General features: G+C 31.3%; 1 protein-coding gene across 2 annotated transcripts in view; it reads left to right on the forward strand.

Moving 5' to 3' along the window:
* LOC134686533 (uncharacterized) overlaps nt 1-17,973 on the forward strand; it is a 34,782-nt gene extending 16,809 nt beyond the window's left edge. Inside the window, exons 2-3 of one of the 2 annotated variants that reach the window (XM_063546198.1) lie at nt 2,508-2,571; nt 17,723-17,973. In XM_063546198.1, coding sequence (XP_063402268.1) covers nt 2,508-2,571; nt 17,723-17,894 — 236 coding nt within the window. In that variant the 3' untranslated portion in view covers nt 17,895-17,973. The remainder of the gene's footprint in view (nt 1-2,507; nt 2,572-17,722) is intronic. The other variant, XM_063546199.1, reaches the window with a different exon arrangement.
* The last annotated feature ends 923 nt before the right edge of the window (nt 17,974-18,896 follow it).

The following is an 18,896-nucleotide window of genomic DNA, read 5'->3' on the forward strand; positions in this document are numbered from 1 at the left end:
TCTTGATAGAAATTAATGTGAATTTTATGGTTTTATACGCATTAAAACTGAAAAGATGTATTGAATAGATTTGTCACTATGAAACGTTTTGCCAGATTGTGATTTTCTTTTAATTAACTTGTATACTATACACAAATCATTGGTGTGGGAGGTATTTGATTTGAAAACTATATGTGGGATTTCTGATCTATTTATATTCACATACAGTACATAGTTGAAGTGAATTTGCTACTATGCAGAAATTAATATTTTACAAGATGGAAAGTTATAATTTAAGCTACTTTAAATTTCACAAACTCTAGAATGCCATGCATTGAAAAATACCGGATACAGTATACTTGGTGTGTGCAATATGTAAATGCTTTAACAGATCCATGTTGAATTCATTTATATGCACAGTTACGCAGTCAAATATCTCAGTAGTAAAACATATTCATGTCCATCAGAACAATGAACTGAGGCGTCTTATCAAACAAATAAACATTTATATAGGTTAACTTAATTTTCCCTTCCTATCGTTCTAATACTACATAGTACGTGATCGTTTTCCCATGTATGTATATCTCACCTACAATATGTGAGTTTTTACCCCATATAAGTTATCAACGCTTCCTTAACTGTAACTAGTGATCACGACTTTACAGAAATTAATTTCCGTATGGAACAATTTATTGTATGTTTATTGGGAAAAGCATCGGGAACGGTCATTATTATACCGTCATTAACGAACTGTGAAATGTTCATTTAGTATTTATAGCTACGATAAACCACTATGTCTGTTTGAATTACATTAAACGCAACATTTTATTATCTTTTGTCTCTTCATAAATATTTACCAGTCTTGAATAGTGAAGATGTATAATAATATTAGTTTTATTCAATTACCAAGTTGTTATTTTGTAAAAGTGCACAGTGCTATCTTGTCTTAAAAAAATAATATGTTATCTGGTAGCTTAAAGAAACGAATTAAATTCATTACCAATCAGTACCAAAAACAACAAAAAATGTCAAAGAAAAATCAATATTATTTGAATTGGACACAAACTAACCCAATTGACTAATTGTGTTATTGTAAGATATGAATTGAAATGTTGTAAAAAAAGAAGATTTGTAGAAATTGACAATGAAAAAACTTTTCACCAGCGACCAATACAAATGAACATACAAAATAAAGCACATATTATTAAATATAGTTAACTATGCGGTATTGGTAAGTAAGGCCTTATAAGGACTTTTTTTTCTTAACGTCTACGTTATTATATTTCTGATAGATGGTTGTTTCATGTGCAATCATACAACACCTTTCAAATAGAGGGGACATGTAATATGTTATTTTCATTACTGGGAAAAGTTGTTCATTCATCAAATGAAAAGTTTAGATAGTAACAAACCTTGTGTATATGATGTTCATATTTTATCTCAAAACTAGGAACAAATAGTATAACAAAGGACAAACGAAATCATTTCGACCAGCATAAATGCATAACCGTGAAAGCCAGTAATATCATAGAGATTAATTTCACAATTGAAAGACGGGTTTCAAATTTATATGAACAAATAGGTAATTGGTATAACACCACAAAGCTTTAATCGACTTAACTAAGTGATGATTATAAAAATTGACTTTATACATTTATCGTCAGAGTAAAACATCAGCAAAAAGACCAGAATAATTATATTTTAGGAAATAATAATATGTTTAAACAAAAAAGCATAGCAGGCATATCTCCGAGTGTGATTTTGTGGTTTACTTAGTGTTTAGATAATAACTAGATGTCATGCATATGACACGTGTGACGGAATTACTTCATATTTCTTTTTACTCTTCATGAAGTCAGAGCCCGCCAAAAAGTTAATAAAGTCCTATTCACACGTTTTGTAGAAAGAAAAAAAAAGGTTCTACTAGAACAGTAAAAACATTTGTAGATTATTCCTTAGGAACTTTTAACTTTACACATTACAAAATAACAGGAACCAAAAATTAACAAATCATATATAATTTTTATCATTAAATTGCTGGAGGAGCATAGTATCATTGACGACGAATGATTTATTAGTTCACCACCAACTATGTTTCATGTATTAGGCTTAAGATTTAATTATAATTCCTGATCACTTGAATTTACCCTTGGTTTTGGATTGAATCCGTGTTCTTCAATCTTTCAGTTTACTATGTTGTGTTTTGTAGACTGTTGTTAGTCTTTTGGTCGGTTTTCGTTTATGCAAGTTTGATGTCAGCTTCTGTCTGAGTTGGGCTATCCATTAGATATATCATCATTTGTCTCTCTTTCAAAAGTAAAACCAAGGCAACATTTTGGAATTAAATATTTGTTTGTTCATGTATAAAAAAAAATGGATATGTGTGACAAAACGTTCTAACAATATAACAATATATCATCATACACCTGAACAGTCGTAAAGGATATATATTAACCCGGTATTCCTCTTTTACTTGTCACAGAGCTCTCACAAATGTATTTATTGGAGATTTTATTTCTACTTTGTAGATCCTGAATCCGATACTGAAGCCATAGAAAAATTACGAGTAATAAAAAGGCAAGTATGCAACTGGTACATATTTACAATTATACGGTTATTATTATAGTTCTAAACATTGGTACTCATTAAGTTCGAGCACTTCTTGATGTAATCATAAAGATGGATTCCTTTTATTTTTCATTTTTCTAACACACTTGCCTTCATTTCATTATTATTTTTTTCTTTGGAATATTTTTAAAATGTTGGCGTATATTCTTTAGTTTTGGACAACTGATTAAATACAGGCAACAGTAGTATAACACTGTTCAAAGTCATCAATCGATTAAGAGAAAGCAATTCCAGGCTACAAACTAAAACCGAGGAAAACTTATTAACGGCACAACAGTAAAACAGTGCTACTCAGACAAGCGCCAACATAAATAGGTACGGACTGACATGTTATGGACGTTTCGAAATGTTTCTGTCATATGTAAATCTGGTTATTGTGCTTTAGTTTGAGTGTCATCATTTAAAAATATATGCTTTTTATAAACAGAAAAAACATACACTGGCATTTTGAATTATAAGTGCGTGGTTTGGTGTATTAAAACTGTCGACATTTTAATTATCTACAAATGCATAACACACTTTATCGTTGATTGTTGTATTCGAGAGAAAGTTGTCATTTGTGTACAATAACTGTTGCGTTTTGTAATAAATTATGCATTTGTCCAAATACTTTTATTATGTATTATCAAATTAAATGCATTTCAATTTACCAGTGTATCGTCAGCTTTTTTGGCTGGCATACTGCATTGTAATAAAAAGTAACAAAACAAACATACCGAATTCCTTGGAGATTTTAGACGGAGATCAAATGGCAAAATCAAAAGCGCGAACACTTCATAGGAAATGAAAAAAAATGGTCATATTCCTGAATTTTTACAGACAGTTCCTTAAATAGTCAATATTGTGGATTAATAAACCATTCATTCATTCATATGTATGAATATAATTAATTAAGGAATTGACATCTAAACTTTTAATTGTATGTTTTCCAATCCGTCCTGAATCTAAGTAATTAGTCAATCAGTTTGTTTGAGATATTAGATACACCAAATGATTCCGTTATTCTATATTTGATAATATGCCATATTGCAGTGATGAATGTTTTCGATCTTTGAAATGTTCTGTCAAATTTTTGGACGTTTTGAATTAGCAAATTCTTTTCAAATTTTAGTTGTCTTGTATTTTTTACCCGAGTAAATTCCTCTGTATGTTGCTTACAAATAAAGACATTTTCCAATCAATGATGGATAGTATTTTGTTTTCAAAAGAATACATTAACTGAAAGAATATATGCGTTGTAGATAAGATCTACATAAAACCTAACAATAAACTCATCATATATACCAGGACTAAATTTAGTATATACGCCAGACGCGCGTTTCGTCTACAAAAGACTCATCAGTGACGCTCGATTCCAAAATAGTTAAAAAGGCTAAATAAAGAACGAAGTTGAAGAGCATTCTTAATGTTTTGCCAAATACAGCTAAGGTAATCTATGCCTGAGGTTATAAAGCCTTAGTATTTCAAAATTTTCTAAAAGTTGTAAATTTATAAATATAACCATATCAATGACAATTCATGTCAGCACAAATGCTGACTAGTTGGCATGTGATACCCTCGGGGAAATGAATATCCACCAGCAGTGGCATCGACCCAGTGGTTGTAAATAAATAAACACAATTGATTTCTTTTTGATGTCTCATAGTTTGACCATGTTTCCACTGGTTTCAAAGGTATCATCATATCTACCGTACCTGCATAAATGGTTATTGTAAAGCACATGTCAAATGAAATAAAAGTATCATTCTTTCCCAACAATGAAAGGCTAATATATAAAAAAAAATAGAAAATCGGACACAAATATATTTGAATGAATAGAAAATTGTTTGTAAGTAATAGGGCTTTAACTAAATAACAGTATATAAAACCCTTCTGAAAGTGGATATGTAATGTGCATTATTTTAACTGGACAATCTATGGAAAGGGCAAGTGTCGTTTGAACTGTAATTGTGATCATTGTCCTGTTCCCAACACTGTGGTCAAATTTTTCTTTCTTGGTTGTTTGTTTTAGCAAAGAAAAATAGTATTTCGTCAGTGTAGTGTTATCAAACTTCATGTATTAGAATTGTATATAAGGGTGGAACAATATGAGGATTGCACTATAAGCGTATGGTAACAAATATATGCAACTATGCTCATATGTTCCGACCTAACGCGGATAGTCTGGGTAATGAGAAGGTTGAACTTGAAAAAATACTTTTACTCTAAACAGTCTAAGCTATCATAAAGTCATCATTACTGAAAAATATCTGCCTTATTTTTGACTTGTTTTATCTTATGGTAAGCATTGGTACTTTATTTATAAGATTAATATTAATAATAGTGAATTTTACTCACAAAATAACACTGTCGTATCAGAGCCGCTAGAAAAGGAAAAACAAACATTTCCGACATTTGGAGACCATCTGACAAACATAAAGAATATGTGGTTTCATTGTCAATATGTACACATAGACCAAAGAAAAATTCAACAAATTTAAATGCGTGTCCAGAATAAATTTTGAAAAAGGGACGACTTGGGGGCCTAATGTAGAAAACGTTGGAATTGGAACAGTAATACGTAAAAAGTAAACATTAACCATACATAGGATTTGTAGCAGTTGAAATAATTTTGAAGTCGACTTAAAATCAGCTTGTTCAGATTCGTTGCTTCTGCCTATAATTTGTAAATAAATGTCATCCTTACACTGTGCTTTCCAAAAATGATTTGACGTCAATTTGGTCGTTGTCAGGATGAACGCTGAACGTATAATGTCAGACAAGATAAATGTTATCCATAAGCCAAAGATTAATAAAAATAAAAGCTTGAAGTTGAACTTCTAAAACAATAACAAATTTGCTGATTCATATCATATCCCTATCATTCAGTGCTTTGTGAAAAATAAAATAAAAGAACTTACAGCTTGTATTTGGAATTGTTATAGTGTCCAAAGCAAAATTAATAAAACGCATGCAACGTTTCTTTTTTAATATTTTGTGCAAGAGAACGCCATGTTTACTACACTGTGACAAACTTTAAAATGACGTAATGCAGCCTGTGACGTCAGGTGTGATTCGCCGTAATTCGATGCGATATAATAGTTCGTTTGTTATTTGCTTTAATATTGTAGTTATTTTTATTTTTCGTAATTACAGATAAACAAAATAAAGGACTTTTTTTTATTTAAATACTGACTATTTCACAGTGATAAAGTCAGTATTAAAAGCAAAAAAGTCCTTTATTCTAACTTACATCGTGTGTTAATGACCAAAAAGGATATATAAAGGATCAGGTGAGAGCGAAGCTCGAACCCCAAATGGAATTTACTGAACCCGTTTGAATCGTTTTAGGCTAGCACTCTATGTTATAAATTTATCTTATCAACTATCTTTATTTGTTGAATTCAGACTAGCGTTGTCTCATTCGCAATCATGCCACATCTTCTTATTCCTATATCAAAGTGTTCAATTTTAAGAACCTACTTCCATTGGTCTGCACACAAAAAATGATGTCGACACTTACAATTTAATATCTACAACCTTCATATAACAATTTCAAGCAGAAGTTTAAATGCATTTAAATAATAAAATAGTGCCCAATTCGTAACTCCAGTACTAACTGTGTCTTAAAATAAGCCCCACCTCCCTACTAACCCAATTTGGAATATACATGGTCTTTACGCGGAAGCTTTTATCAAATAATATTCCTAGACATGTTTAGGAGGTAAGAAAAATAGAAATGCAGTTAGTAATGTGTGTCATTAGAGGTTGGCAGAACCAGATATGTACACGATCCCGTAAATAAACAAACGAGTATATACTTTTGTTGGATAAAAAAACAAGTATTATAGTTCAGAACATCTGTGTTAAATATGAAATGTATACTCTTTTCAAATTTATCATGTATAAAAGACCAATATTTCTGTTATCTCTATAAAAGTGGGATGGATGATATTAACCAAGATGAATCTTTCTTACTATTCGTCGTGCTTTCTTGTCTTGCATGAATAAGGAGAAATTCAAATACTATCACTTAAAGCGTTCTTTGTATACACATTTCGTCGTAAAAGATTTATATCTTAGCTGTTCTAAATTTGGAATTGAAATTCATTTAGTTTCATTGCATTGCAATTAATTGAAGGTTCCAAAATTGTACTTTGGAGAACAATTGTTAACAAATCGTGTCTTTCGTGATCTTGGAAACTGTCTTTTCAATTTTCGAAACTTGATAGAGAAACGTTAAACTAAAACGGATTTTAATTGAATACATTAGTGGTATGTTGGTTAACCCGTACAGCTAAAGATCAACTTATTTTTTTTTTTTTTTTTATCAAAAAGCATTTTTATACGGATTTTTTCAGGTGTATTCGTGTAAATTCTTTTATAACTCATTCGTGACATTTGTTTGTATATTGATCCCGACGTAGCAATATGACATTTACATCGAACTACAGATAAAAGATACTAGAGATTCTGTTGAGTCAGCATCATATCTTGACTTACATCTCTAGAAATTGACAATGAGGGTCGGTTGAAGACAAGACTTTACGACAAAAGAGATGATTTCAGCTTTCCAATTGTGAACTTTCCATTTCTAAGTAGCCAAATTCCAGCAGCACCTGCATACGGGATATATATTCCCCAACTGATACGATATTCCCGTGCTTGCATTTTATTGATAGAGGGTTGCTGCTCAAAAGGACGCTATTAAACCAGGAGTTCGAAATGGTGAAGTTGAAATCATCCCTTCGTAAATTTTACGGACGCTATCACGAGTTGATTGACCGTTATGGATTAACCGTTTTACAAATGATATCGGATATGTTCCTTACGTCCTAACTACAATCCCCTTCCCTTTCATGAATGTGACCTACCGAATCATACTCTTTACAGGATTTGTTATCACATAAGCAACACGATGGGTGCCACATTTGGAGCAGGTTACCCTTCCGGAGCACCTGAGATAACCCCTAGTTTTTGGTGGGGTTCGTGTTGTTATTCTTTAGTTTTCTATATAGCTATGTTGTGTCATGTGTACTATTGTTAGTCTGTTTGTCTTTTTAATTTTAAGCCATGGTGTTGTCAGTTTATTTTCGATTTATGAGCTGACTGTCCTTTTGGTATCTTCCGTCCCTCTTTTACAAACACAAGATGATTAATATTGTACCAAGAATGTCTTTTATGCCGAAATATCGAGAGTACATTAATTTTTGTTAAATATATCGTAATGGATTCAAATGTTTGACGATTTTTTATAAGGGTAATAAAACATTCTCGCAATAATCTCTGCGGGTGAAAGTAACATGCAGGCCTTTGTCGTTCTGTTGAGAATTCTGAATCAGAAGACGGCCACCATACTTCGATCGCTTCATCATTTTCCACTTCAATTAAATAAAATGATAATAATACACAAGTCTAAGGTAAATTTGAAGTATAGCTTCAACGAATGCGATAGTGTTTTGCTTTGTTCCTTTGAGGTTTGTTGTATAAAACTAAAAATGCAGGTTTTTACTTTGATTTAATCGATGAGCTTCAAATCTTGTAAATCGAGTTGGAAGAAATCATCTACAGTAACACATAAAAACAATGGTAATCACACAAAACTCCAAACGTAATGTCAAGGTGTGTCGACAGGATAAGCGTCTACTGCTATAATTACATCACAAGTCATGCAAATTCCCATACTTTGGAGAACAATTGCTACACTTAATGTCTGTCGTGGTCATTGAAAACTGTCTTTTCAATTTTCGAAACTGGATAGAGGAACATAAAACTAAAACGGATTTTGATTGAATACATTAATAGTATGTTGGTTAACCCGAACAGCTAAATATCAACTGATGGGTTTTTTCTTTTTCTTTCAAAAAGCATTCTTATACGGTTTTTTTGTTAAAGTGTATTCATGTAAAATCATTTATAAGCAATTCGTGACATTTGCTTGTATATCAATCCCGACTTAGCAATATGACATTTATAAACTCAAGATGGTTAGGAGTACACGAAAATGCCTTATATGCCGAAATGTCGAGAATACATTAATGTTGGTTAATACTATTATCTTAATGGATTCAATCTGTCTGATGATTTTTTATAAGGGTAATAAAACATTCTGGCAATACTCTCTGGGGGCCTGAAAGTTACATACAGGCCTTTGTCTTTCAGTTAAGAATTCTAAATCAGAAGACAGCCACCATACTTCGATGTCTTGGTTAAATTGCAAGCAGTGATGTACAGTGATTTATCATCATCCACTTCACTTAAATAAAATGATCATTATGCACAAGTCTAACAAGGTGAAATTGAAGACAAGATACCTTTGTGATCTTGTTTTGCTTTGTTCCTTTGAAGTATATTGTATAGAACTACAAGGCTGGTTTTGTTGAAAGTTATTTTTGATTTAATCGATGTGCTTCTGTACGAATTGAAGCGATAGTAGTTTACCGTTGCTCACATCTCGTAAATCTATGTTTAAGACACAATCTAAAGGCCACAAAAAAATATGGGAATTACACTTACTGCAAAAATAAAATCAAGGTATGTCGACAGGGGAAGCGTCTACTGCTATAAATACATCACAAGTCATGCGAATTCACATTCTGCTTATTAAGTCCATTCTAGTCTGAACATGCACCAGCGTAACGTATTAACTGAAATATGAAATTACTATTTGATGGATCATACGGTTTGTTACTGCTAAAAACTAGGAAGTGGACAATTGGACGGATGAAATAATGAGTTTTAAAAAACGAATCGGCCAGAAGTGGTAAATTCGTACCCATTGGAATACCGAATGTCTGATTGAATATCAAGCCACAACACTCAACAAATATTTAATTGATCAAAAAGTGCATTATTTTAATGCAACTATCTTCGGAGGGAATTTGGAATAAATTTGGTTCTTCACAATAACTCAAGGAATTATATTTCCGTGCCCATTTACGAAGAAAAAACTGTTTGATTAATCAATGTAGTCGATATGTAAATTAAGCAAAGGGGATAGTTGTCTAAAGCTTACTACAATTAATAGTTTAAGTTTTTAAAACGCATAATCGCGACTGTAATAGTCTAGGCAAATGTTTAATGTTCATGATGTCACATTGGTTAATCGTTACGATGTTTTTGTGTTTCAACTCGCAAGCGATCTGTGTTTCGACTCACAATCTGATTATGTATGCGGTCTTGTATCTTAGATGTAACAGGAATTACATATTTTTTGTCGTATGTATCCTATTCTCGATAGTAACATGTTGGGTGAATGTGCATTCGCATAGAAGTCTACGCGGATTACGTATTGGATGTCACGCCATTAAAGTTTATACAATCCTCTCAGTTTTTTGCATGTTTACGTTGACGAGAATTGAACATCTGTAAACTACTGTTACCTCTAAAGTATGGATATCGTTAAAGTAATACTAAGCTAGTCGTAATACAGTATATGATGTTTGGTATGTTACGTAACGATGTTCTGCAATTGTTTCAACATGATACTGGATATTTTTGATTTAGTTTTGTGGGAATGTCTTAGATTTAGTACAATATGGATGAATGGATGAACATAACTTTAAATTTCTGATTTAATGCAATAATCATGTTATGTTTTGTTTTATCTTGCTTTAAGCATTGACATTTTTTCAGATGAATAGCATTTTAACGTCGTCTAGAAATTAATAGTCTTTGATTTTTCCTCGATATCTTCCTAACTGAATTTATTACTTCTCATGAATTTGGCGTTAACATTTTCAGTCAATGAATTTCTAAATGGATTAGTTTGGTTATAGTATCGTACACTTTTTCTCTCTAACAATGAGAACAATTACATTGACGAGCTGAGTAACTTAGTTATGGCTGTTACGAATTTGTATATAGGGAACTTTGAAAGTAGTTGTGAATATTTCTGTCGGTTATATCATCAGTTTGTAAGTTTGTGCTGATTTGGAGATATGCAGAAAACAAAAAATGGATAGTTGAACTCGAAGAGTCTACGTCAAACTGACCTGGCCTAGCAACATTCGGCGGATAATTTGAAATTGGTTTATGAGAAATGACTTTAGAAAGGCACGGCTCTCTATTGTGAAATTAGTACAATTCGCTGACTAATGTGTAGTATTGTGAAACAACTTATAAATAAGTACTCTCAATAAGTTTTACTAAACTCAACACATATGTTAATGAGCGAAGTAACAACATAATAGATACAGAAGTTTGCAACTTGAAACTATCTTCCTATACATTAACTCAAAATATATTTCTATAGTTCTACTTTTTAATGTTTTCGGCAAAGTAGAATTTTTTCGCAATACCCAACGTATATTGTCGTCATGATTTGTTTTCCTAAGAAAATAACCAATCGGAAATATCAAATTCTACCATCTTATACAATATCTGTTACATCGACCTGAAACGTTTAAAATGGTTACATGTCTTCTTTCGCTTTTTGCAATTTTTCAACTTGTCTCTTACCACTGCCAATTAATTTAGATGGATTGATCACAACCAGAATTTAAGGAAGGGTTAACATAATTACTTCGCATGCAGAAATAGTATTTAAAATTGAATTCAATTAAACCGAGGATCTTGTTAAATTAAGTAAAATCCGTGTGGGAACCGACACCAAAAACGAAATATGTTCACTTTTCCTCGGCATAAACTGTAAATATCTTCAATTCGAAAGGAGTGAATATATTGTAGTTCCAATTATAAACCATTAACCCACGAAAGACAGGCGACAGCACGACAACAAAAAATATTTTACAAAAAAAATTAATGATAGCATACAATGATCTGTTTTTATTTTCAAATCATTTGTGGATTATAGTTGTCCCAATGGCGGTCATTCAATATTAAACATACCATATTGAAAGTAATAAAAGGCCACGGGATGTCAATATGTGAAACTATTATACATAAATCTAAAAGACAGTGGTATGAAAGTACATAAAGAATCATACAAGGTAAAATCCGTATCGCATACTGTATCGACCATACACAATCAGATTCATGATATGTAAGGAAACAATCATTTGCTGTTGCGATGGGGCGTGGAAGATTTTAGATATGCACACTCGAATTTAGCTGAAAAAGAATAATCTTGTCTTGGTATTACACATGAAACATAAATATTCTGGCCCAAAATACATTTTTTATAGTCAGTTGTTGTTTTTAAGGAATATGCAGTGAATGTTCCCTCTCCTTTTCACCGAAATAAATATAATTTCCTTCATGAAATCTCAAAAATATGATTACTCGCTTACTTTACCAATTTGGATGATGAGACTCCTCTTTTTTTTTTTTGGTAGAATCAGTTTCGTTTGTATTGGTATATGTGCATCTAAGCACGACAAATAGTGGATATTAGTGGAGAGAAAATAAGAATTTTTATCATTTTCCAAAATATTTTTTTTCCATCTGAATCAGTGTCATAAATGAGCCAAACATATTCAATCTAAATACGGTTCATTTCGTTTTATGTCATAAAATACTGCAACTGGACGTCATAGTTCAAACGTGAACGTTGTTCAATATATGACACCACGCCTGGTATGCGATACGGGTTTAGCTATACGAAACGGGGTATATAATACAGGGTAGGTTATACAGACTGGAAAAAATCATCTTTATTTGATATACAAGATGTCTGTATTCAGTACTAAATATATGATAAAGCATCATAACGAAGATAATTCTAATCAAATATCGAACGAGCAATGGAGAAATAAGTATTCTGATAGATTTAATATAGATAGATATTATTCCAATGAATGAATCATAAGTTCAACTCAATAGGTATTACCAAGAATCGCCAAGAACTATTTGTGATGACATGATTTATATGGAGATGTGCAATTGTATTGATAAGGTAACCTGATTTAGTCATGTGATATCAAATCAATTGTATCATGGTTTATGTCGCATGCGATTTGAATGGTTAAGTAATATGTAATATGAAAAGAAATTACCATCATAAAACACTAACAAGTTAGACTTTTGGAATGATACAAACTTGACAAAAATATTTCATCTTTCTCTTAATTTAGAAATGCTATGAAGGTTTTATTTGATCTTGATTGGTATATACGGTTTGGTATATTTCAACTGGAGTTTCCAATGAATATAAAATACATATATTAAGCCGTTAGTTTTCTCGTTTGAATTGTTTTACATTGTCATTTCGGGACCTTTGATTTTGCTCATTGTTGACGGCCGTACGGTAACCTATAGTTTTTAATTTCTGTGTCATTTTGGAGAGATGTTTTCATTGGCAATCATACCACATCTTCTTTTTGTATATGTCCAGTTTTCATAATAGGTAAAGTACTTTCATTCTTATTATTATAAACTATATTGTAATATTTATTTTGATAAAACTTATATCTAATTTATGTGTCATTTTGGAGAGCTGTTGTCATTTGCAATCATACCACATCTTCTTTTTTATATTGCTAGTTTTCAGATTAGGAAAAGTACTTCCATTCTTATTATTATAAACTATATTGTAATATTTATTTTAATAAAACCTATATCTAATTTCTGTGTCATTTTGGAGAGTTGTTCTCATTTGCAATCATACCACATCTTCTTTTTTACATTTCAAGTTTTCATATTAGGGAAACTACTTCATTCTTATTATTATAAACTATATTGTAATATTTATTTTGATAAAAATTATATCTACGTCTAGGTTTCGTCATCGATGTTGTCTTGTAAATATCATACCGTTAATGGTTTAACCTCGTTGCCTTTAATCATTCATGTTTTACTATCTGGTTCCGATTTAATTTCGTTGTCGTCTATTTTTGATTATTTACATTAAAATATCCTCTATCATTTCCTTATTATAGCGTAGATTTGCAGTCATACAGTGTCATATGGGTGGTTTGTGTGTCGTAATTAGAAGACCAATAAGTATTGTTTTGTCTGTTTGTATGCCGTAATTAGAAGACCAATAAGTACTGTTTTTGTCTTTTTTTTTCTGTAATTGACAAACATTATCTCTGTAATGACAATCGGTTAAGGAAAGATTAAATATTCAGGAAATATACTATTTATTTCATTTAATAATAGGAGTGGTCTTTTAGAAAAATTGGATATTGAAACGATACAACTTAGCAATTACAAATAAATATGATATACACAGTTTTGATCTTTTGAAAAAGATATATTTAATATACAATTAAAGTCCCCCATGGATATTCAGGAAATAGTATCAATTACATAATATTGATGTGATAAGGTGCACAAAATTATTCTGTTCGAAAAGTACTATGTTCATTATTGAAATTACAAATTTTACCTGATGTTAAATCAAATCTAGCAAACAATTGTATACCTGACACGAAAAGATGGACATGTGTCAATCGATGTTTAGTGTTAAACGGGTTATTTAACAAAAATAACTCTGACAAGTATAGGTTTATTAGAGATAAGGTGCAATTCATAGATAAAAACTTCTCAAAGTTATGAATAAGTTATATGCATTTTCTACCACTGTATGAAATAAAGATAGGTATAATCTTGTTGAGCTGTATGTTGAGAAATAATTTTTCCATGTAGCAACTTTTTTACATCTCAATTTTTTAATTTTTTTTCAATTTTAGAAGTAGAAGCAATATTTCAATTGGATTAACATTTTCAATAAGTACATTTGTGATTGTTAAATACATCAGGGAATTAAAACAGATATCAATCATATTTCGCTATTGAGGTGTATATAATTAACTTTCTGTTTACAATAATGATGATTATTTATTAAGATTAGAACATTTTCTCTGGAGTAACGAATGTCGCATGGTCTGCAATACACGTCTTCTTATACTTGACAGCTGATAATTACTTGGTTTAAACACAAACATTAACATCTGTCTTTCATCTGAGTTATATAACTGAGGAACATATCTGAATTGTATAACATAGGAACATATATGAATTGTATAACTGGGGAACAAAATATTTAATCAATCCAAACTGGTCCTGTTTATCTGTTTAGTCGGGAGATTTAAGAAAAAAAGTAAAATAATAAGAATATCGAACCCTATGGAAAATTCAAAACGGAAAGTCCCTAATCAATTTTTTTTATCGAATTAAAAGCGCACACACATCAAACGAATACATTATCAAAGGTACCAGTCTTATAATTTGATACGCCAGACGCGTTTTCCGTCTTTAAAGACTCACCAGTGACTCTCAGGCTAAAAAACGTTGTAAAGCCAAAAAGGTATACAGTTGAAGAGCATTGTGGACCCAAAATTACAAACAAATGTGCCAAATACGGCTCAGGTAATTTATGCCTGGGATAAGAAAATCCTTAGTATTTCGAATAATACATAATTTTGTGAACACTTAACTTATAAAAAGTGACTACTATGCTGGTGTTACCCTCTGTTAATACACGTCCACACGCAGTTGCATCGAATCAGTACAACTGTCATATTCCTATTTTTTTCTTATGTAGATGAAAGATGAAAACCATACAGCATGGTAATAATGCCCCTTATGTATCTAGTTTTGTATTTTCAAATTGAACGGTGAACACTTTTCATGTGACGATTAAGGAAAAACTATACATGATACTTGTAAATAGTCGTAGGCTTTTGCCTAGAGGTGAGAAATAGATTTAAGAAACTGAGTGTAAAATTTCCTAACCGCGCGCGTTCACCCGTACTCGTTGACAACACTATTATATAATGATTATTATCTAAAGAATAACTCAATCACGAGTTGTTTAACACCTGTAGGACATTCTATCATTTGAATTGCATTACACATAATACATATTAAGCCGAGATTTGTATAGCATTACAGTAAATATAAGAATAAGAAGATGTGATATGATTATCATACGATATGAGACAACTCCCTTTCAGAGATCAAATGAAATAGAAGTTATCAACACTTGTAATAATCAAATAAATCATTACTCAGAGACGTAATATATATTTAAATCAAAGCTTTGTTTTTTGAGGCGTACGTTTTCATATTTTCTGACGTACTTAAGGTGCTGACAGTCTAATTGAGCAGAAGAAGCGTGGTAGAGTTGCTTGGATATAACTACTAATAATCTCCTGTAATACTTTATTAGTGGACATAGAATCGCTAATTTTTTGAGATATTGAACTTGACGGATAAAAATGCTTTGAAATGTTCCAAATGATTCATTAGTCACGTGTAATGACTTGTGGCAAATTAAGCGACTTTCTGTTAGAATTTAATCTTAGAAATTAATCAGCTTATATGTATGCTGGTCATCCGAAGAAGTAGTAGTAGTAGGAGCACGTATAATAAACAATCGTCGATAAACATATATCTAGATGAGAGAAAATAGCTTTTGGAAGAATGTTTACAACAGACAATGAATTAACAGAGATAAGTGTAACAACACTTTATAATACCGAGTTAACAAAGAAGTAGGTCCGGTTAGGGCCGATTTTGGCCTCAAATTTCAGGTTCATCTAACGAAAGATGTTTGACACTTTTTAAACACTTCAGTGTCTATTTCAATGGATTCAATTAGTTTGTGTGAAACATTTTAATTGATTCAGTCATCAAAAACGCTCCGATTCAAGCGTAAATATGAAACAATCTATCAGTTATGTCAAATAACATCACTTTTCAGATGTTTTTGTCAAAAATGAAAGTGGCCGCATCCGTGTTCATCCTCAACCTTTATATATGTAATGTATAATCATCAAATACAACTTACATTTGAATGTAATGAATGAACGCGAATGCGTCCAATTTCATTTAAGACGGAAACCGTCTAAAATTTATCTTATATGTTAAAGTTATGAAAATTTAAGTAATTTAACATGACTTAATGATGCTAGTATCCGATGTATGTGTATTGTATGGGCAAAAGCCGCCCATATTTATGTAGCAAAAGCATTCTGCTTTCCAGTAAATAGATAAAAGATTAATTTTCACAACTTTGTAAAACTGCTATATTTTGGGGCCAAAAAGAGGTCTTACAGAACATACTCCAAATTTTACAGTAACTAAATATCACATAAAAACAATCACCAAAATAGTCGAAATGTGCGTATCGTCATCTTATTCAATGTGCTTGCTAAATACTAAATTTAGTCCTGGTATCTATGATGAGTTTATTTGCAACATTTTCATTGAAAAATAAGCAACATAAAACACTATTACTTGAAGTTAATGGTCTAAAGGGATTAATATTAATCTTATTTGTTCTGAAGACTTTTCATTATACGTTTAATTTTTTAATCATTATTGAGAGATACATTTCGATTCCTTTTGCTGAAAAATGACATATAACCAGTACATTTATCCAGGAAACGTAAATAACAACAAAATCGATTCAGAGTTACGTAATGTGCTGTGTTTAATGAAACTATTACATAATCGTCTGGATATTTTGTTGGATTGACATTCGTAGCTGCCATTACTGCATCGCATGTACTATAACGTATCTAACACAACATCCTGAATACATTTTTCAAAAACTGAGAACAGCTTTCACGTCCACATTGGAGTATTTGGCTAGATTACGGACCATCAATATTTAACCCTTGGAAAACTAATTCCTATTCAGATCAACACAGTATATCCCTAAGTTGTTTACACATGCTGTATATCTTTTGATATAGAAGAGTGAAATATGATACAAACTTTTATGTCGAAACAATTTGGCAATGTCATAGTCAACCACAAAAGAGGATGAAACTACATAACCGTATACATAAAAATACATAGAAAACTAAAAATTGAGCAACACCAACTCTACCAGAAACTGGTGCTCCGGAATGCAAAGTATATCCACATGTGGCACCCGTTGAAACACGAACGAGGATTGCTGATAATTTGATCAAACAGCAACCAAACAAATCCTTAAAAAAACAAATATGTCTTACTCATTACACACGGACCTCTGTATAGCACAAAGTCAAAATGTGAATGATTAAACTGAGACAACCAAAATGGCTGTCATAAGTACTAGATTCCTCAAAAGACTTAAAAAAGATCAGATGATATATGCAATTAGGTCCATTCTCATTGAAAATATTTTGCAATGCTTAAGTTTATAACCTTCGGTGGATAGAATATACTTGTATTGTAAAGTTCTCTATATTGTGTAAATCCTTATCATAACGGTACTAACGAGTTCACTCTTTTTCAGGAATAGTTTGTACCATCAACAACTACGATCATACATCAACCAATGTTCTGGCTGGAATAGAAGATGTATACCATGGTCATCTGAACTAAAATATTCCTGTTGTGATTCACTTTCTTGTAGATGTAATTTTTGGGGACAAAATTGTAAATGTGTTTCCCGTTTGTGGGGATGATTTAACAATGACACGTGTGTATCAGTTTATTGGTACAGTGTAAAAACTATAGCATAAAATTATGATAATTACAGCTTGAGATTTTTAAAGTTTTTATTTACTCAAATTATGTAGTGAATGCTCATTTGTTTTAAAGTATTTATAAATAATTAAAAGTGTGTAGGTGAGGGTGTTAACATCAGTGAGATAGCAACTAATTACATGAACTACAAATTTATTGATTACAATGAAACATAGAAACCATTAGTAAGATATACTTTCAAAGACATAAGCAATCATAGACTATTAATATAAAGAATCAAATATACTGATTACAAATTGATCAAGTTAGTTTGAATGGTTTCTCTATTAATAAAGGATTTTTTCTGTATTGTAGTAAAATTTACAACTACAAGATCGACATACAACACCAATCAAAGCCTTTTTCACCTGATATTTTCTATCATTCCCAGTAATATTGTGTCTCCTGTAATTAAATCTAATCATTTATTTTATGTTCAGCTTTAATTGTACCAGGTTTTACAGTGCAGTTGTTTATTTCATTTGTTTCGTTGATAAATAGTGTTTGATTTTCTCAGTTGTTATGATTTTTCCCTTTTGGATTTGACTTCGAGTTCTGTATTTGTTTATGTCCCATTTATGGGCGTTATGTGTTCTGGTCTTTGCGTCCATCTGTTCGTTCGTGCGTCCGTTCGTCCGTCTGTCACGTTTCAGGTTAAAGTTTTTGGTCAAGGCAGGTGTTGATGAAGTTACAGTTCAATCAATTTGAAACTTAGTATACATGTTCCATATGATATTATCTTTCTAATTTTAATGCTAAATAAGACTGTTGGTCCTATTTTCACGGTTCAATGAACATAGAAAATGATAGTGCGGATGTGGCATTCCTGGTAATAGGGACACATTCTTGTTTTAAATTATTTAATATGTCACTATGTCAGAAAGAGTTACACTGTGCTTTATGACAGTTCTTGTCCATTCGTTTTTTATGTGTTTTGTCAT

This window comes from Mytilus trossulus, chromosome 10 (genome assembly GCF_036588685.1).
Source record: "Mytilus trossulus isolate FHL-02 chromosome 10, PNRI_Mtr1.1.1.hap1, whole genome shotgun sequence".
Classification (NCBI taxonomy): domain Eukaryota; kingdom Metazoa; phylum Mollusca; class Bivalvia; order Mytilida; family Mytilidae; genus Mytilus; species Mytilus trossulus.